This window comes from Ptychodera flava, chromosome 5 (genome assembly GCF_041260155.1).
Source record: "Ptychodera flava strain L36383 chromosome 5, AS_Pfla_20210202, whole genome shotgun sequence".
In the NCBI taxonomy this organism is placed as follows: Eukaryota; Metazoa; Hemichordata; class Enteropneusta; family Ptychoderidae; genus Ptychodera; species Ptychodera flava.
In genome coordinates this window covers 14,247,985-14,270,440 of record NC_091932.1, presented here as the reverse complement: position 1 = coordinate 14,270,440, position 22,456 = coordinate 14,247,985, and the positions used below count along the sequence as shown (strand labels likewise).

Genomic DNA, 22,456 nt, shown 5'->3' with positions numbered 1-22,456 from the left:
GAGCAAGATAAATGCAGTCAAACCCAGCTGGGCATAGAAATTTGCCATAGTATGAATTTGTTCTGGAGACGACCGGCCGTGCGGTGGAACTTTGCAACAAAGTTTCCATATCTGAACTGACGTACTTGAATGACAGGCACAGGAAACGATGGCCAATAAAAACGCATTCCCGTTGCATTTGATGATAATGTATCAATCACAATGACACGGAAATTATGCCTCCTCCAAACAGAAGGGCCACGGTCTATTTTTAGCCCTGGTACAGTATGTCTCAGTTCTGAAAAGGCCATATTGTTGTAATGTTGTCATGGCGACTTTTAAAATTTGCATACAACTATGAGAGTGAAACGGGTTGTTTATAGGTCACAAAAAACTTTTGAGTCCCACTGTTGTCCATTACACCTATTTCCTTGGGCATTTAAGGTGTGCGAGTATACACATCAAAAGACTAGAAAATTCACTTCATGGGCAGAACCTTGTAAAATAGCTCTTTTTTGTCTGGTTAACGAATAAAAATACCCCTGATCTAAATATGCATGGGCTACCAGCCAGTGTCACCAGGCTACCAACTTCAGAATATGGTTGCCCAAGTGGACTACCAGGGAAAAAGTTAATTTCGAGCCCTGGGCAATATTAAACATGAAACATTTAACTTGTAATATTTCCCCTTATCTTGGCCTGCTGGGTTAAAAAAAATGTTTAAAGGTATACAGGGACCATGTTCAATTTAGCCATTGCTACCATGGAAGGGGAGATCTAGCTAATCATCAGAATCACAGAGTTTATGGGGTCACGCCAGGTCACACAAAAAATAATGCACCACTACATGGCCATAATTTTACTTTAGTTAAACAATCAGAAATAATTTGTCTTCATTATTCTTCCTGGAATTAGGCAAAGAAATCAAAATAAATTATTATAAAATGAACATTATTATACGTCGTTAATTATAAATCCATAAAATAAATAAGTACCAGTGAATTATGTTTTAAATAAAACAAAAAAAGTGTGCGCTACTGTTACTGCTTGTGATAAATATAATGGTACATTGGGTGATAAGGAGGATTGGGTTCGGATACTAGTAGAATTAATTTCAGCACATAAAATTAATTTGAAGACATAAACTTAATGTGATAAATGCATAATAAGTTAGTAATATACTATATAACACTTATTTGGGATGACTGCATGAAACACAATTAAAAATGCTTGAAAAATTATTTCTGGTCCATGTAAAATTAATTCTAACACACTAAAATTAACGGAAAACATAATTTTGACCAAAATGGCCCCAATATACATTATCTTTATTATTCTTTCTAGAATGAAGGCAAAGAAATTACAATTATTATTATTATTATTATTATTATTATAGAACAAATGTTAAAGTTGTTACTTAGAAATCCATAAAATAAATAAAAAACAGTGAATTATGTTTTAACATAGACCCTCTCGAGGGTCTATGGTTTTAAATGAAAAAACTGTGGTTACCGAAATGGTTACTATGGCAACATAAAACAAAAATGAACATGGAGTTCATGCTGTTATAAATACACTTAGGAGAGCATTTGCATAGTAACTGGGATTACTTTAATGGACTTAGGAAAAAAAATGAAATTTTAAAACGCAAATAGGTTACTATGGAAACACAGGGCAGTAAAAATGGATGTCATATTTTGTCTTTCTAACCCGAAATAACCTTTTGGTATAATATTTCTGTTGATTACTGGATTTTTACACTGGATATTTGGTCTTTCTAACCCAAAATATCCCTTTGATATAACACATTCTGTTGATTCCTGGATTTTAGATGGAATCTTTGAAAAACTGTAATTTTTACTCCTGAATGGTTGCCATGGAAACATCTCACATTAAAATGAGAGTGATTTTTTTGGTGTGCTAACCAGAAAAACCCTTATTATCAATTTTTACATCAATCAATAGTTCTTTAATAGGAATTAGGGAAAAAGTAACATTTCTATCCCAGAATAGTTACCATGGCAACTCAAAACATTTAAATAGGTCTGGTTTTTTGTGTTCTCTGACCTGAACTCCCCCCCCCCCCGCTAGATAACTTTCATATCAATCAAAGTAACTTTTCATTAGATATTAAAAAAACTGAAATTTTCAACCCCTAAAATGGTTACAATGGAAACATGGGGCAGTAAAATCGATATCATATTTGGTCTTTTCGACCCAAAATACCCTTATGGTGAAATTTTCACGGAAATTGAACCTATTTTATTCGCGTTATTATTGCTGTATAATACTTATATTAATGATTATTATTATTATGAACTGATTACAGAAAAGAAAGATTTCAAACACCTCAATAAGAACTGCATAATATAATTCATAATATGAATTCCTTAAATTTCAGTTTCATTATGATTCGATGAAAGATACGTTTGGATCTGGATGGGAACATGTGTTCACACAAACTGAGTTTTGTACACACGAAATTATGATCTCTAGAGTTTATAGACATTCCGATTACAGATCTGCAGGTCTCCTCCAAACCTTGTAGTGTAAGCCTCTGAATTCTCCTTCTTCCATAACAAAATGTTGAGTGGATGAACCTTGATGATCATGTTCTCTACAATTAAACTTACATGCCATCAATTGTTGAGTAATGCGGGTCCCCTGTACCACTACATCTTCTTGACCATCTGTCCCGGTCATGCGTTCGAATCTGTAAAAATCGTTATGAGAATATCATGCTAACATGAGAGTGTGAATAAAAGCTACATGATCATTTTGACGCTACACTGTCAGCCTTTTTGATTTCACTACGATGTGCTTAGAGTACACGGTACGCCTTTCTCTGATCTGCTGACATTGCGTGGAAAACATATCACAGAAGCTAAAAGTAAGAATTCACTTGTCATTAAACTGTGCATGCCAACAATTGAGTCAGCAAAATTATACCGATAAAACAGAACGACACCCAGGGGATGTTGTTATCATATTCAGAATCAGGTTTTGATTACACTCAGGAATTACCAAATCCAACAAATTAATGGAATAATATCGCTGAACAGAATATCTCATACACACAGCAATATGATATCATGAATGATCGCCAGTCATTTTTAGCTCACGTGTTCACACACGTGAGCTTATGTCACAGCGATGTCTGTCTGTTTGTCTGTGTGTCCGTGTGTCTGTCTGTTGGTCCGATATCTCGAAAACGGCTGATCAGATAAGAATTAAATCTGGTACATAGATGTAGTTAGCAAATGGCAAGAACTGATTAGTTTTTTTACTTTTTGCTCATTTGCACAATTAATGATTTCAGAAAAAATGGATGTAAATTGAGAACGACTGCATACAATTTGATGAGATTTGCTACAAATGTTGGTCACATGAACATATATCAGCTGTGAAAGGTATCAAGGGATGACATTAATGTGATTTCTAATTTGCATATTGAATGAACTTTCCTAATTAGGGATATTTATCTGAATAGACTCGACCAAAGTACTTACTATGTACATTGAAGACGTTATGATACAACAATATTCAAAGTCATTAAGCATTTTTACTTCGGCCAATGCCGAATTTGCATATTTAATGAATTTCTCTAATTAGGGATATTTATCTGAATTTACTGGACCAAAGTTAGACATTTTTACGTCAGCAAATTTCTAATTTGCATATTTAATGAAATGTTCTTATTAAGGATATATATCTTGATTGACTCGACCAAAGTTGACGAAACTTGCTATGTACATTGAAGACATTATGATAGTCAGTTAGCATTTTTTCAGCGATTCCTAATTTGCATATTTAATGAACTTTGCTAATTAGGGATATATACCGGGGTTTACTTGATCAAAGTTGGTGAAACATGCCATGTACATTGGTGATAACAGGTAAAACAATATTGAAAGTAATTTCGCATTTCCATGTCAGGTAATTTATAAATTTGCATACCTGATGATGATGCGGTGAACATTGTTTTTGATGTTCATCATGAACACTTTCAATGAAGTTGCAAACATGTGTCAAAAGTTTAAATGTACACAAAACTGCGATATATAATGAAATATATGAGCATTTTTTAGTTCATATCTGGTTAGAGAAGAAAGATGCAATGCGCAATGCATGATGAAATGTGGATGGTTCTACAATAATAAGGTGAATTTACAAAGAAAATGAAGAGTTGTTTTTTAATTTAACTTTACACAATGCGATGATACATAATTATTTTCGAGCTTTTAACTTTCTTTCCTCACATTCTTTATTGTCAATAAGTTTCCCGCCTTACAATACTATTTGGTGCCAGAATAGATGAATCTACACTAAGAGTGGGGTTTGTATGTGTACTGTGTTTTCGACGAATTAATTCGGAATGGGTCATATCTCTCTCTCTCTCTTCTCTCTCTCTCTCTCTCCATTGCAACGGTTGCAGATGGCGCATTATGCCAGATAAAAGGTACAGTGACTAAATTAGGTTGTTAAGCAACAAGCAAAGGACGACATACAATAATTTCATTTGGGATTTGGTAGTTGTTCCACAGGGCGGTTTCTTGACTCTGTATTGGCTTGAATTGCAAAGTCACTTCGCCGTCACCATCACTGAAGAAGTCTCGTCGTGCTTTCACTCGTATTGTGTACGGACCTTCCGGGTTGTCTGGGGTCATGAAAGTTCCACACTGGTCCTGTACAACGGCATCAACAAAGCGGCCATAGCGACCGGACCTCTCTGTTATAGTAACGGTATCTGGACTGCACAGTTCGGTGTACACAGGAATGGTACGGTGGGAATCAGATCGAAGGACACGGAATCACCGTTCTCATATACCTCGATGATATCTGGCGCATCAACCTGTATTTGGTAAAATCATGATATGTTTGTTACAGCAGATGCTTTCGGTACATGCCGAAAGTCGATTACTCATTTGTCTTTTGACATGGCTTACATTCTCTAGTAATTTCTCGTCATTTGCTTTTTGCTACTTTTAAGTTTGTGTGTATGTTTGTGACCCAAGGAAGTTGTCGATTTTCGTCTGTTTCTAACAAAAGTAACAAATTTATAGCTTACCTCAATGCCAGCATAAAAAGAGGTGCTTCTGTGCCTTCCCACTGATACCGAATTCTCGAAAATTTCAACTTCACAGCGAATCTACAAGACAATTGTTTAAAAGACAATGTATTGTACCTTGGCCTTGGTCAAAATGGTTCTTACGTTTTTGTGAGAGAAGATATTTTTGCAAACATTCCATGCTGACAGCAGAGAGGGTTAACAATCACAGAAGTGGCGATCTTTGCCCCATAGAGATCACGGAAATTTCCGTTCATACAGCTTAGTAACTTGTCCGACAAATTTAATCTTTACAGGCATAAGGAAGTTTGACCACGATTATGTGGACAAAAGTATTCAAAATTTGCTAAAAATTCCACAAAGTTTGCTGCTTCTAACTAACCGTCTTGAATGACCATCCCAAGGCTGATCAACTGCTTAGCGGCAACAGTATGCTCTACAAATTGAGGGAGTTCGCGATCGGAAGATAGCCGAACATTGCTAACAAAAATAATGTGGAAAATACGACGCCTTTGACGTTCTTATAAAATTCATGAGTTTTACTTTTTGTGTATAAACCGCTTCGAGCGTTATTTGCTTGCGTTAAGTACAACTAAAAGAAATTAAAATCGTGATAATTGAAACGTACACCGAGAAAATCAGTGATAGGATCATTTTAGCGGTGGAAAAATGGAAAGAGTGTTAAGATAAGCAGTGACCACATAGCCTCTTTACAAAACCGACTCGAAATCGTGATCGGTCAAAAAGGACCGGTTCCCTAATGAATTTGAACCCATGGCCTCATGTCGGTCACTAAATGGGCTTGCACGTTAAAGTGGGATTCGAAGCAGCTGAAACACTGCCCCAGATTCGATAACTAACACACACTGGATTGAACAATATGTGCGTTGATTAATGGCAATAAGTAGCCACAATAAGCATTCAATATGCCTTTCGATGAAATTAACGTTATACCCTAAGAAAGGTTTTTGAATAAACACATCTGAATGAAGATAAAAAACTGAGTCAGTCTTTAAAATTGTGTTCTGTTGGGAAATTATACCATCATTATGGCTTGTGCAAACTCAACAAGATATTCAGATTTTAGGGATAATGACTACTTCAATTGACACTGAGGGCTCGCTTTCTGTTTCGAAGGTCTATGCTAAACGTACTAGATATATCTTACCATCAATTATCTCAACTCACTACCAAGAACTGTTGCCGCGAAAATTTGACATATACAGGTTTACCAGATTTTCAATGTCACTTTACTGTTGAACTTGATCAGAAGTAGTTTCAAACTAAGTTAACTTGGGAACTAACATCTTCATCGATATATCCTGGCTATCCGTACATTTTCAACGCTTCATATCAGCTTCTTATAGGGTGCAAGCGACACCTCCAGTCCACTTCTTCTTCACATGAAGTTAAATAGAGAGAATACAAGGGCTTCTCGTAAAGATTTTCCTGTCCCGTTTTGCGTTTTCCTCCGCGGTCAACTTAGTCTCACTTACTAGACCTTGAATCTGGGTCTGTGCCTAGATTCCTAAAGCACTGAGCATGCTGAGTGCGGCTAAAGTCGGAATAAAAATACCCATTTATTGAATACCGTACTCGCATGAATGACAGTGTCACTCACGTTTTCGTAGTTACAGTTAATGATGTTTTCAGTAAGAAAATAGTTAGTGATGGAGATAAAACGGAGATAAACGCATTGTCCTCGAATCCATTAACTATCGTAAGGTCTGAAATTAAAATTCGAAATGACAACAGATGGGAGTTATGTCTTATTTTCGGAGTGCTGGTGCAGTGTTCCAAGGTTTAAACAAGTGCAAACTGTAGGTTAGTTGCTCGCAGGTGTTCCCTTGCGGATGATTCAGAATGTTTTCTCCGATACATCATCAAATGTAATTCATAGACACGCATTCAGAGATCCTTCTGTATTTTTATGCTTTTCCTCCTCGACTCCTTTTAGGTTTTCAGATTAACCGCCATTTTGGGAGTTTTAATCATGGGATTTCTGGTGCCATGTCATATCGTCACAGTACGATAACCCGTGACCCGCCGCCATCGTTACGCAACAGCACCGCTCACAGTTATTCACAGCTTTGGGGACCAAAGAGGAACTACGGCTTCAGGAAATATATAGCTATTTATTTTGAACATTTTGGCAACAAAAGAAGATGTAGAAAGCCTATTCAAGAATTATGATAAATTTCCTTGAATGAGGATTTTGCAATTGTGGAAGTGGTAGGTCGGGTCACCATTGAGGTCATAACAGTTTGTAACCAATCAGAGCACGATTATGTGTCTCAGGGTGATTGTAATCTCCAACGAACGCTCTTCCAGCTGACGCATAGCGCGAAAAGCAGAGATTCTGGTCACAAAAACTGCGCTCTCCGTGCATAATGCTAGGCGAAAGCGGATGTCCGAGGTCAGGCTTGCATGTAAGATTGAATACAATCTAAGACTTGATCCTCATTCTGTAGGATGGCGTGAACCAAACTTTGCCGAAATAGCATTCTTTGGCAAAAGTCCTAGTTGATCCGAAGGCAAGTGCAACTATTTCTTACAATTTTTCTACGTAGACTGTAAAGTCGCCGATCAAACTTAATGTCCGCTCAAGATAGTTGAATTCTTGTGGTTGGCTGATGCCAGGTATAAATCACTAATGTCTTTCTGTGAAACCCTAACCTGAAGGTGAATCAGTTAATTCACCGTCAGCGATGTTAACTATGCATGGAATTTTCAGAGGTTTTTAAAATCTCGGCCATAGAGGTGAATGGCACAGAGTATGAATTGTAGTTGGTTTACATGATTTTGAGGCAAATGGGAGTCTGTTAACGACACATGAATTCCTCTAGTTCCCAGTTTGTTAAGGAAAAGACGGCACCGGTCATTTTTCTCGGTCAGATCGCTAATTACAGCAACCTGTCCAAATAAAGTTCACTGAATCGACAAATCAATACATTGATTTTCGTCCCTGTCGATGCGAACAACATATTCTACTAGTTATACGAAATGAAAAATATCTGTGTTTCCAGTGACGCGACGGACCCTAGCAAATCCCCCGACCTTGACATTTTTTTCACATTTTCAAAATAACATTCAATCATATTTTATGGGTCTAAGACAAAAAAAATTAAAAAATCCTTAGACTTACCTACTCTAATTTTCGGAAATACGTGACTGCAAAAAAAATATTTTTATTTGACCGTAAAATTCTGAAGAAACACGATTGGAACTAATTTTGGATAATTGGATTTTCATATTTTTCAAATTTCTCAAAAGTGTTGGGTGCCCTATAGCTGAATGTTGAAATATCGCAAATAACTCAATTTAAACAAGTGTGTAACTAAAAAAGAAAAGCAGATGAGATTACATTTGCAGATTCATCGACACTACTTCACCATCCAATTATCCCAAATTAGTTCCTATCGAGCTAAGATTAACTTGGACGGGTGGGTATTCTATTCTAAACAAACAAGGTTTGCAACATATTGCCGAAACCGAAAGTCCTTTGCCACTTAACGTTATAACAAGGAGCATTTGTACGAAAACCTCAATTACCGAACACCGAGATACACATGATAGTACCTCTGAATTTACAAATTTAATCGGTAGATCGATTTGGCAGTCGAGAAAGTTGCATTTTGCATCCGACAACTCGACAGAAACTCTGACCTGGGTACAAACCGGTACCTCTCTGACCTGAGTAAAAGTTTGACATGCAGTTACCAATACCGATTTACCAGATTCAAGACGATAACCTTAACATTACTTGACCGGACAGTAAAGGAAATTCACATGACATTTTACTACTCACTTAGTAAGAAAAATTAAAGAGAGTTCTCGCCAAAGAAATGCTACAATGATTGCAGACTCTTGCACTCTGACCTCCACAAATATTCATGAGGCCGGGTGATAAGCAGGCGTTACGTCCGATCAAAACATACTATAGTGCATTTCTTTGTTTTGATCTATATATTCAAATAAATTGTGTGCTAAAGTATGTGGGTGACGACCTTATGTAAAGGTATTCTACTTGAGAATATAGGATAATGGCAAATGTCTGGACCAAAGCTTACAGCTACTCAGCTCTATACCGACAGCGCTCATATGTCAAATGTTAAGAGCTAGTGAAGCCATCGATCGATAGTGGTTTAGTTGAGTGGCCATCATCCATTCTGTGTTGGTGTGATGGAATGTCAGATAAGTACAACAAGTCTGACAACTGCTCTCCGTGCCGCAGCGGTTTGCTGCTCAAAATGGATGAGTGTATAGACATGAAGCTCAGACATTTTGTGTATAGATTTGCAAACATGACATTTATTCATTCATGCACTAATAAAGGCGTTATCAACTTACATTCCCTGTTTATTTATCCCAGTGCATTAAATTAAATCTCGAAGGCTGATTAAAGTATTTCTCTACGTTTTCATGTACCTCATTTAATTTTGGCGTCTGGTTGATTGGAAGGACACTATTCAAACCCGAAACCATAAAGCCTTGTCGTGAAATCGATCGCTTGAACTACTTGGGAAGACAATAATATGAATTATAATTAAGTAATGATATATTTATTGTTGTCGGGCATTTCTCTTTAGTTTTAAGAGTAACGTAACGTAAGACGTTATACGATTATGAGGTGTTTCTGTCTTTTGTTCTCCTTTGAACTTGCAATCGTTATATAAATATGTTGCTATATTTTTGGATAAAGTATGTTGCTATATTTTTGGATTAGGTCTGCACCGGCCTATAAGAATACTTTCCTTTTATTCGATTCATATCAAGATGTTACAAGGGGATCGACTGTCAGTTTCACTTTGTGACGGGAAAATACACAACAGGATGAGTTGTTAACTTTCAATCGATTTGCTAACGACAAAAGTGAATCCTCAGATTTCGTACCGTCGTGCTGGTGTCATGGTACTCGAATGGCTGTGGTAAAAAAAACTTTCTGAAGGTTGAAATACAGGTCGCCAGTGGCATTTACATGCATTGCTGCTCTAAGGCTAATATCAGTATCAGCCTTTACGTCAGAGACTTGAGCGTCTGCTGTGAGGAATGATCTATATTAATCACGAGGCATGGGTTGCGAAAGGCTGCACCTTTGTAATGACTCGACTATAACAAATGCTGAACAATCACCGATTGTTTTGAGATCACGATGCATGAACGTTTTATGTTGTCCCTAAGAAACGAGACGGGTCAGTTTACTCTTTTATTTCCTTGGCAAATACTTCGCCTCGTATGGAATCTAGATAAATCACGAGGCCCAGGTTGCGAGAGGCAACACCTCTGTAAACACGTGATAAACAATCACCGATTGTTTTGAGATCACGACGCAAAAACGTTTTATGTTGTCCCTAAGAAACAAGACTGGTCAGTTTACCCCTTTGTTTTCTTGGCAGCTCCTTCGCCTCGTATGGTATACCTGCATCTAGTTAGCTATCAGGTGTTGCGGGCATGATCCCGGATTGATCCACCTACAACAGTAGCCTAGGACTATAACGCCTCGTTTTCGATAATGAGCATTTGCCAACGACGAATTCTTAAGGGGTAGACCCACCTTCCTTGAGTGATTTTGGTCATTTTTTGTTTTATGATAAATTTTGAATCTGTCTAATATGGCCTTTGAGTGGACGATATGTTTGAAACCATAACATACTCAGAATGAGTTAAAACGAACACTGTAGGCCAGTTCGCGTGATGTATTTTTCTTATGTCTTAACGGTTTCCAGATCAGTCAAGGCTATCTCAAGAGCGTAATTAGATTACGTTAATTCCGTTCGGAGGAGTGCGCATGCTTCAGTCTTCTTCCCAGCTGCCGGCAGGAAGTATGTCACGGCTACTGAACATGCTGATGGTACCCGTCGATTGCAAAAGCATGGTCAACAAAGCGAAATTATCAAGCATATGGCCGGAAATGAGAGAACAGTTAAAATTTTCAGAGTTACAGTCTGGCTTAAAACTCCAGTTTCCGATGTGTTGAAAAGGTGTAAACTAGCAATGGTCGCAAGCGAGGACTGCATGTAACGCAAAACGCTTACTCATTCAACAAGTTGCCTGTCCCGTTTTTCTCGAGGGCCTATGACTAAACTGAGCTTCGAACAAACTTGTGATACATCTTGCGCACAACAGAGAGGCTGCTCGTTGTAGTTTACATTATTTTTACCTCGTTTTCCTATGACACATATTTAATAAAACTGTTCCAGTATAAAACAAATAACGGCCGAAAATCCAAATAGTAGGTCTTTGTCTATACATGTTTGCCAAATAAAGTCCAGCATTCAAAATTAATCGCCGCCGAAAACCAAAACGTACATTTGTGTCCGCTAACAAATGACGTGGACTCAATGCAAAGTATAGTCTGACATTCAAAACTGACCCCGCCCCAATCAAAATACTCCGAAAATCCAAAAATTACGTCTTTTTCTGATAACAGTTTACATGTTTGTTTGCACCTTATGAGTCCGACATTCAAAATTGATCCCGCTCCGAACTAATTGCGACTGATGATAAAAATGTCAGATGATTTTTTTACGTCTGCAAATGCCTAGTGAAATCCGGCAACCAAAAATGTTACCGGCCCGGCTTACGTTACGGTTTACACGTAAAGCATGCAATGAAGTTTACGTTCCTGTACGTCACAACAAGTTTTCTATATTTTTTTGTGAAAATGGTTGCGACGTCTTTTTGTTTCGACAGTTGGGCGAGCAACATTCCTCTCAGTAGAAATTAGAAATATGCCGATAGTTCGAAATTTTATAACGAGAAAATCGCGCCTGTGTCTGCTCTGCCCGGTTTGGAAACGTGAGCTTATTGTTTTGTAAATTCTATGCTGGCACAGAGAGAACGTGATGCGGATAACGCACGTACAGTTTTGCTATATTACATTAGAATGATGCCGTGATTTACAATGTACACGCAATGTTGGCCTAGCATTTGTTTTTCAATCTGTACCGCAGCTAATCATACAGCAGACAAAATTTGTCTCGATCAACTGAACTTTTATTTGCGGACTGCTCATGAAGTGAGTCGAAGTCCAGGGTCGAAATCAATCTCGATTGAAAAGTATGCGATATTTCACAGCACAAATTCATGTCGGTATAGCTTTAAAATCATTGCGATTGAATAGTTATTTGGTAATTATAAACTTATGCGGTAAATTTAAAGAAACCAAAATTGAAAATGATAGAATAATTTCCATGAACTTACAAAAAAATTAAACAACAATGAACGTGCTTTGTTCGAATCAGCAAACTACTTTTTTTTCCTGTGGATAAACTCAAACACGCTGAAAAACAGCGTGCTGCTGGTCTGTCTATCGTCGTTATAGTAGTTCAACGAACAGTCGCCACCGGAGAACGATGAATGCTCCTTTCCACATATCAGCCAACGCGATATTCAACTGTTTGACTAAAGTTCACTCATTTCATTACTTGTACGAAATTCGACCGTCGCGATTTTAGAATGACGCATTCAATTTAATATCAGCGTGGTCACAGGTTCACGTCAGTTTTAGGTACTCGCCTCCATGGTACTCGCGAAGCCAAACAAGTCGCTTTTAGAATTGTTCGAGTTTCGTGTCAAAATCGATTGATTTCAGTTTTTCGCCTTTTTATCTTGCTATTAGGACATCGTTTTAGATACCAGATATTGTGAGGTGTTATGTTTAGTTTAGCCTAACGATAGGTTCTAACCTGGCACAACACAAAGTTAGCCCGGCACCGGTGCTTCTGAGGTCGAAAACCGCGTTCATGTAGCTGTCCGTTTTTAGCTCCATGCCATGTTCAAGGCGGACTGTGATCGTACTTCAACATGCAGTACGGAACGTAAAAGCTAACGTACGCAACACGGCGTCTGAATGAACTTCGTCTTTGTCGGTATGTACCACGTGCACATTGTAAATTCATTGTCACGTGTCACTCTCCGGACAGGAAGCTGAAAACACGGTGACGATTGCGCAACCAAACGAGAGGAATACACAATGTCATCGGACTTGGCATGCAAAATCACATAATTTTTACGAAGTATATACGCAGCCAGCCATTTCTTCGCTTGATAATCAAATTTTAACTGGTACACTACAGTGCACAGTTAATACCCTAGTTTGCATTTAGCAAGAAGATTATCCCCTGATTTAGCTCGGAATAACAGTTGTGTAAATAAAGCCTAACGCTTACGCCGCGAACTGGCCGTTTCAGTGTTCATTTTCTTCCAATTTTCACGTCATATATCATTTCATTCATACCACAAATTCAGAAAATTGTGTGAAAAGTCCTGTACTTCATTATGGGCTGGGAATTTCCACCGAAAATGTGAGCGAACCGGAATTTTAGCTAAATTTGTGCGACTCCAAGCGTCTCATACACATGCGATTTACTCCGTTCCGTTTTTGGCAATGTATCGCAACTTCTGGAGAGTGTAACTTGGCGCCACGTTGACAGATTAGCCTCATTTTTACACAGCTTGTCAGAATTCCGATAATGTTCCAGAAACAAAAGATATCGCGACAAACGTGGACAAAAGCCGTTAATTTATTCAGAATCCACCACTTCTCACTTTCAAGGCTAATTGTGCAAAAACAAAGCGGAGTATCAAAAATCCAAGACACAGTTTTTTACACACCTTACCCTGCTATCGATTGCAGTAAACGGCTCACCAATGGCCATCACCCTCTCGTACTTACACTTTTTCACAGTCCCTCCACCGTGGAGGGACTGTGGACGGACCGTGACTTTTAAGTGAAAAAATTCAAAACACACATTTTTTAGCAAAACAAACACACGCAAACAGATTTTGCAATATTCTTACAATTTTTGTAATCTTCAATTGTCGAGCTACCCAAACATATACTACATGTCGGGTTAAAGATTCATTTTAATGGTGAAAAATCAGGTTAAAGAAAGTGTCTGCGAATGTGGGTCTCGCCTTAATCAAAGCAATAACCTGTTCACTGCGCCTTCTTCATTTATTTTTAACAAGAAGGTCGTTTTCTAGTTTAAGCGCTTATCATTTGAGCTAATAAATGATATCTCGAATACAGATGTCGAGACTTTAAGATAGACGTTGTGTTTACACGTAAGACAAAATTTTGCTCTTAAAATCAATTATTTATGTGTAACACCCATAGACTTTATTTACGCGTGACAGGCTAAATCCAACATTGCAGGAGGGTAAAGGTATCGGATTGTGCCCAGTCTAAATCTCGAGGTAATTGTAAAACGAACACTTTCCCTTTAAATTCGATCCACACTAAAATATTACGAGCGGATCGACTGTAGTGGCAAAGCACACAATAAGGACGCATTGTTCAATTTCAATCGATTTGGAAACTATAGATTTGAATCGTCGGATCTTTTGGCTGCCGTTTTAATGTAATGGTACTTTTTTGCTTGGATATATAACTTTCTGTAGATTGCAATATAGACTGCCAGTGGCGTTTGCATGCATAGTAGCTTCAAGGCTTAACTCAATGTCAACCTACGTCAGAGACTTGCACGCCCGCAGCGAAGAATGATCCACATAAATAACGAGGCCAAGCTTGCTTTCAAGAGGCCATACCTTTTGTAATGACTCAACAATAACACGTGCTAAACAATCGCCTATTGTTTTGACATCACGACACAGGCGCTTTTCATGTGATCCCGAGAAAGACGATCGGTGCGTTTACCCATCTGTATTCTTGACAATTCCTTCCGATCGCCCTGTATGCTGTAAATGCATTTAGTTCGCTGCTAGGTGTTGCAGGCATTATCCCGGCTTTATCTACTTAAAATAATAGCCTTCGACTATGACGCTTCGTATTCGATAATTAGCGTTTAATAATGACGAATTATACCTCAATATCAAAGAAGTGTTTATGACAGGTTGTTCTTTAAGTAACTATTATAATTACAGTGCTTTTCTGTACTAAAGCAACAACCTGTTCACTTTAATCGACTTTTGAATATTAACGTTGTAGCCTACCTACTTTTATTTTATCTTTAACAAGAAGTTCATTTTCTAATTCAAACGCTCACCATACAAACATTTTCTCGAAACTGAATATCGAGACTTAAAGAGAGAGTATATGTTTACATGCAGAATATATGCTCTTAAAATCAATTGGGAGGACTCTTCATGTGTAATGCCCGTAGTCATAATCATAGAGAAAGATAGATAGAGTGGCAACGGGTATTGTTTAAGGCGTGAAGCGGTTACGTAACCCATCCATGTTCGCCTCGCCTCAGGTTGCTCTCGCCTCTCTTTTCCGAAGAGTGCCGACCATGAATCCTTCGGTACTTTTCGGATTTTCGCCAATTGTTAAGCGAAAGTATGTTCGGCAAAGTTTGTGTTGTTGTTGTCGTGTGGTGCTGAGCAGAATTGACGTGCTGGCGAAAACGGGAGTGTTTTGAGCTCCAGGAAAATGAGTTTTACCGTTTTAAAAATTCCTCTCATATTTTTATGATATATAATGAGTGTATTTGAACCAAATTTGAAAGCCTTTTATCCATACTGTTTGGTTTTACTCAATGGTTTACGGTCAGTCGTACCCTCTTTTACACGTGCGTCAAGGAAGGACATGTTTATGAAACTGCTGCCGTGTTAAATTATGTTTTGATTGGCGTGAAGCAGTGTTTCTGGCCTGAGAGCTCACAAAGTAACTATGGTTGCTACGCGACTGGCAGTACGATGCCATCTCGTCGTATTTTTCGCATAATCTCGTGTAATTATCAAGCACAAACAAAGCCTCCAAAAAGTTTAACACCTTTGGAGCTCATTTTAATATGAAAAGCCAATAGTCTACCGAGACGACCATGGAACAAAAGGCATGCAAGTGTTGCTACTCTGTATATGTTACTCTGTGTAACGCCCATAATCATAATTCAAGCGAGACGACCAGACCCGTCATTGCAGGAGGGTAAAGGTATTGGAGTGTGCCTATAAGCCCATTCTGTCTACATTTCAAGGGAATTGTAATAAGAACACTTTCCCTTTAGATTCGGTCCACACTATAATAGTACAAGCGGATCGACTGTCAGTTTCACTTAATGCTAGGATAACATACAACAAAGACGTATTGTTCACTTTCAGTCGATTAACTAACGACAAATTTGAATCCTCAGATTTCGTGCCGTCGTGCTGGTGTCATAGCACTCGAATGGCTGCGATAGAAAACTTTTTGAAGCTTGAAATACAGGTCGCCAGTGGCATTAACATGCATGGTTTCTCCAAGGCTAAAATCAGTATCACACTATGCCAGAGACATGCGTGTCTATTGTTGAGGATGATCTCTAAATCACGAGGCCCAGGTTGCTTTCAAGATGCCATGCCTATTGTATTAATGACCCCAAGATAACAAATACTAAACAATCACCCATTGTTTTCAGATCACGACGCAGGTGCTTTTCAGGTTGTCCCAAAAAAGGTGACTGATCCGTTCAGTGCAAAACGTTACCCTTTTGTTTTCTCTGGAACTGCTTCGCCTCATGTGGTATATCTGCATTGATTTAGTTATTGAGTGTTGCTGGTACGATCCCGGATTGACCCACTTTAGTACCAACAATAAATTATTTCATAATTATATTATCGAAAAAAAAATGATGATAGGCTTTCTTCACTAACTGTACCAAGTTTAATAAGATAGTACGTGCCTCGAAAGTGAAATACCTAAACTTTTGCTGAAGAAATCTTTCAACCATTCTATCTTTTTCAAAATCAAAAATACAAATAAGGGGTCCTAGAGAAACACGTTACTCAAAATTAACCGATATTTGATATTCAAAATGGCCGCAATCTCCGTATTAACTCTATGGAGAAAAATAACATTTTTAATTTTTTTTTGCTAAACTAAGGACGGTGAAAGTTTTTCTTCTCCAAGGGCCCTAAAAGAGTTCAATTACCTGTGCCCGAGCCAGTTCACTTTAATGGGTTTTAAATATTAACATGACACCTACTTCGTTAAATGTTTGAGAAAAAGTTCATTTTCTACAACATAAGAGAGTATTCCAAGTGACAGACTATGACATGTCAGAGATCTTATAAGTTGGTGCCGGCGACAGATAGATAATTATATTCCAAACCTGGGAGCCCATTTTGCCTTCCCAACTAGCCTGCTTCATGGTTGATCTTGCAGTCGAACCAGACCGAGTTTCATCAAAGATGACCTCGTCTCCGGCGAACCACTCGTAATGTAAGGTCACACTTTGAGCCTGGGTATCAAGTTCGATGTCACAGTGGAAGAGTATTTCAGATCCAGTGTGGCTATGCGACAGGTCAACACCTATGGGACGAGAAGGAGGTGTAATGGGCGAAGTTTGTGTTGTAGCCAGTAAACAGCAAATCTTATTTGATATACTTCGAAGAAGTTACAATAATTTTCCCGGTACTTAGATTTAGAATGAACCATAGTACAAACAAAACTGAAATGCAAATTTTCATACCCCCAGTTCACGTAGGTTCTTGATGCCGTCGATACATGATCTCTTGGGCGTAATGAGTCAGTAAAACACATCGCGTCTATGTTATTCTGGAGTAGAACAATTACTCATCATCATCATCATCATAAATCATCATCATCATCATAATCAGCATCTAAGAAACTTGCTTTGAACCACTCTTTTTTGAGAGTGGGATTTAGTCGAGCGGTTCTCTCGGTGGCCTCTCCGCTAGGCGACTGATGCCGTATGTTGTGGGTTCGAACCCGATTGAAAACTAGCCGTATTTTCTATCCTGGGTTGATAGCTCTGCTGGTGGACAGAATTGTCCCCGAGGTTATCGTTCGCCCAGTTAAAGCGATGAATTCGTTTCTTCGCCTCGATAAAGTTTGTATGTGTGATGTGTGATAGTGAGCATGCGTGAGTGAGTGCTTCACGAACTCTACAACGTGTGGAGCGGTCTCAGTCAGAAAAATGTAACAACTTAGCCGGCTATTGAACCACTCTTTTTTGAGAGTGGGGATTTAGTCGAGCGGTTCTCTCGGTGGCCTCTCCGCTAGGCGACTGATGCCGTATGTTGTGGGTTCGAACCCGATTGAAAACTAGCCGTGTTTCATAAAATAAATAATTATATATATATCAAGCAGCACCAACTCTAGTACAAAGTGTTCTTCACTACAAAGTAAATTTTATCGTCCAATGTTTAGTGGGCTTAATCCCACTTCATCAGGGTTAAAAAATTTTGACTGTCAAGATGGAAATATATATATTATATATATATATATATATATATATATATATATATATATATATATATATATATATATATATATATATATTTATTTATAATGCTGGATACTTACACCAGGGCGTTATAGAGTTCAACAAGAATAACTTCAAGTATAAATTTATTATATTTGTTATTTAAGTTTCATGCTTCTAGCTATCCTCATGTAGTCTGTGGCTTGCTAGATACTTGAAACTTTGTGTAAGACATAACTATTTTACAATTTGTGTAATATATAGGACAGTCAAAGTAATTATTTTGTACTCTCAGTGTTACGTAGAGGAACACTGGTAAACTTTAATGGTGGTGAAATTAATACGAAAACGTGTCATTTAGAAATAAAATGTTTGCGTTTCAACATCAAAATAACTTGAAGTTATAAAATACGTATTATTTAAAACAATATTTTCAGAGAGATGAATGCTGATACTTCAATAACAGGGGTTTGCGTCGAACCATGAGAACTAAACATGCTGTCTAAATTGCTGAATTGCAAACACTGTCATGTTTAACTATCGTCTAGTGGTAATATCAGTCGATCATAAAGAAATCAACTCTGCAAAAGTGTAAACATCTTCTGAAAGGAGGTCGGACGTAGGGAGAACAACACCACTGGATCCGTACAAAAAACTTTTGCAAAAGATGCGTTCTGGACAGTTAGAGGGATTTGTGGTGTTGTTTTGACTAGCGGATACATCTCCGACGTCATTTCGACAATCACGGATTCCGACTCGTGGTCGGCCGATATTACCACCTAGACGATAGTTACACCTGACAGAATTGGTTACTCCTTAATTTAGACAGTATGTCTAGTTCCCATATTGCTAACGGTTCATTATAATCCACTGTATAGATATCATGTAGCTACATAAAGTTTTAAAAACTCAACATAACAGATTGTCCTTTTGTAAAGTATTTGCAGTGGATTTCACAATAGCTTAGAATTAGAACGTGCTAGGGTGATAGAAAAATATTTCTGCCGATAAAAATAACGCCAACTGCATTCATTGCAAACGTTCTCATTTGGTAGATTTTGCAACAATTTAACCCAATACGACTTCACTGTTCTCACTCACAGAACTAGTTGAGTGTAGTAAACACCAATCGTTGTACCGACCCGTACACACTGTGCCGAGAAGAAACCTGTCGTTGACGTTCTGTGCAATTTCATCAACGGGAAATGTGATAAAGGCATTATATAAGAATGTTTAAACAGTCAGTGTACAGGTGATTTTTTCAATTGGAGTGTGTCAACACTGACGATGTTGACCGTGGCAAGTGAACGTCGTATTGGGTTAACTTGTTGCAAAATTTAGCGAAGTAGAACGATTGTAAAGAATGGAGGTAGCGTCATTTTCTATCACCAGAAACGTTTTTTCTTATCAACCAAGCATGATGTAATTCCAAGCTATTTTGAAATTCACTGAATTTAGAGGAGGACGTGCCATCTACGATTGATTAGTGTTTGCCTTATATAGAACATCGCTTAATTATTTTAATGTATAGGTTTTAATCAAAAGTAGGTTCGACTGTATTTTATATACAAATAACATTACCTTACGTATTTAAAATATGCGGTGTGATTCTTGTATAGCGATAACTTACTCATAACCTCTAATTAGTCACTTGTGTACGATATCGTCGAGTCTGTATTTACTGAAGACGGTCGAATCACCAAACATCTTCACCTTAAACACGTTTCATATTCATAAATCCATACTTTCAATGGTTGACGATTACACTACGTAACAAGTACATTTTTCGATAATTCAGATTCATTTTCCAAGCCTATTGACACTTAAAGGTGCATGGTCGCTGGCTTTCACTGTGCACAACTGATCAATTCAGTTCAAAACAAAGAAACAGCAAGTGTAGGAGATCCTCGTTTCGTTTTAATAAGTGGCCACATTCTGGCAATCTAGGATATTGATGAAAACGTCTAAAATTACTTCGTTCATTTTAGATGTATTTTTCATGTTTATTGAACGTTATAAAAACTTATTTTTTTCCGACATAACGGGCAACACTTCTGCATGTGAAAAGGAAACAGTTTTATAGCATAGATACAAAAAAAAGCATACCTCCCTCTGCGGACAACTCACAACACGTTCCCGTGAATTCCAGTGGACACAAACAGTAACTACTTGTTAACGTGCCGTTATTCTGACAAAATCTGTTACAGTCCCGCTCGTCGGTTCTTACAACATTCTCACCAGTTTGCAATCAGCTGTCTGCAATCCGTTTGGACCGCAAGTCGCGCTGCATTCCGTCCAGTCATCCCAGACACAGCCTGGAGTAGTTGGTTCCGGAGTGTATGTTGAGGTACACCAGTCTGTGTACCAATAACCATAGCCCCATGTACTGTACCAACAGTAAGGCTGACTATAAGCTGTTGATACACAGAAGAGAACGATTGCCAGTCTTATGACTGCAAACATATTTGGATCTAATATTTTGAGAGAGTGTGTTTTAGACAGAGTGTCTTTCAAACTCAAAGAATTACATGCTCTTCTTGATTTTGTAAAATGGACGACACCTTTCATGTCAATAGTAGCCATGGCGATAAGGTAAATTAAACGTGCTTCGACCACTGAAATTTGTTTACAATATAAAAGATCCACAATGCATCACATAATACAAGGAAGTTCCTGGTCCGGTGAAAATAGATAAAAATAGCACAACAAAATTCCCCAGTCATCGTTAATGATGCGTTGACCCTTTTGTTCATAAAAGTGAATATGTTCCCTTGATTATCCCTTAGAAACAAATACATTTATCTTGAAGTATCTAGGTCGGCAACTACATCTCTGGTAAAGACCGGTTAATTAAACAACTGTGAACGTAGAAAGCAAAGTCGAAGTAGTTGAGCGTGAATGTAAATTGACAAATATTGATGCTTTGATAGCAAATAGTATCTGTTAATGAAATTACGCAAAACATAACTTCCCTAAAGTATACTTTCAAAAGTTAAACAAAGTGGAAATATCGAGAAAAAATAATCAATATATCAGACTATCTGTACATTTTTGTTAATATAATCCGCTTGATCTCTTCGAGTCTGACCTTTGGTCAATGGTTGGACCTTTGGTCAATGGGCTTATGTTACACCTTTTCACAACAATGGAGAATCTTGCAAGTGTAGTTTAAGTTACTTTCTAGATTTCACCATGTAGAAGAAGTATCAATGTAAAAGGCCGATAACTGATACTAGTATCCTGGCTGTAGTAGAATGAGTATTGTAGTCAAGAAAATCCTTCAATGCAAACCCTATATAATCGTCCTAGTTCGCGCCTTCAATTTCTTTAAAATGTATTTATATATGTACAACGCTCGATTGCTCATTAATAAAATTTCATTCAATGTGCTTTCAGCTGTCGTGAATTCACTAGTTTATTTGTCAGCAACTAACTTAAGGTAAATCCGTTGCCATAGTGGCATTTCGGTGCAAAAAACCAAGACTTTATGCTATTCGTCACTTGGCTTTAAAGGTTTACTTTAGCTGCAAACTGAATGTTGAGAAGCTGTATAATATGCCATACCCATATTGTTAGTAGACTACACTTTGAAAAGTAGACATATGTGACGCCCTGTAAACTATATTGTGATTGTCAATCTTTAAAAGCCGGCCTCACGCATTACCACAACCTTTCATTTATTTTCTTTCTCAGTCAGTGTGGAGATTAAAATTACATGTCAGGTGAAATGAAATACTCAAAGTGCCTATGATTATGACCGAGTCAGCCGTGAAATGCGTTGTCACAATTTTTGCAATATATAGAGCATTATCAGTGTTGCAGCCAGGACGCGCCCTTGCGACAATGCGCCAGAAACGAAACCCATTGTCCCGCATTCTTGCGCACTGGGGTCACCTCGGGCGCACTCATAAGTCGACTGAGTTCTATGTGTGTAGTAAGCAAGTGATATGTGTTACTGACTATGCCCTTTATTTTGCACGATTAATTTAAGGCTTATATTGACGTATTTTTGAAGCTGTGATTGAAAATAACTACTTTGTAAATCACTGCACTTGGCTGTAGTCCGACTGAGGTCTGATTGGAGGCAGATCGATATTGAGATCTTTTGTGATGGTGCTGGTGACAGATAAATATTTCTGTAAGTCTTTTGGTCATTGTTTGGTGTTTTGTCGTATCAGCTAATATAGCAACTCGGCACCGATTGACTTAGGAATGTCATTGCCTCAGTGACCTCTGTGAT

The 22,456-nt window shown here is 38.0% G+C and overlaps 1 protein-coding gene across 1 annotated transcript in view; it reads right to left on the bottom strand.

Annotated features, from left to right (window-relative positions):
- The window catches only part of LOC139133086 (von Willebrand factor D and EGF domain-containing protein-like), a 24,080-nt gene extending 3,430 nt beyond the window's left edge, over window positions 1-20,650 (bottom strand). The window contains exons 1-5 of the mRNA XM_070699505.1: window positions 20,323-20,650; window positions 17,101-17,300; window positions 5,048-5,128; window positions 4,488-4,831; window positions 2,613-2,692 (exon numbers count right to left, since the gene is read on the bottom strand). Of these exons, the coding sequence (XP_070555606.1) occupies window positions 2,613-2,692; window positions 4,488-4,646 (239 nt within the window). The 5' untranslated portion in view covers window positions 4,647-4,831; window positions 5,048-5,128; window positions 17,101-17,300; window positions 20,323-20,650. The remainder of the gene's footprint in view (window positions 1-2,612; window positions 2,693-4,487; window positions 4,832-5,047; window positions 5,129-17,100; window positions 17,301-20,322) is intronic.
- Between the last annotated feature and the right edge of the window lie 1,806 nt (window positions 20,651-22,456).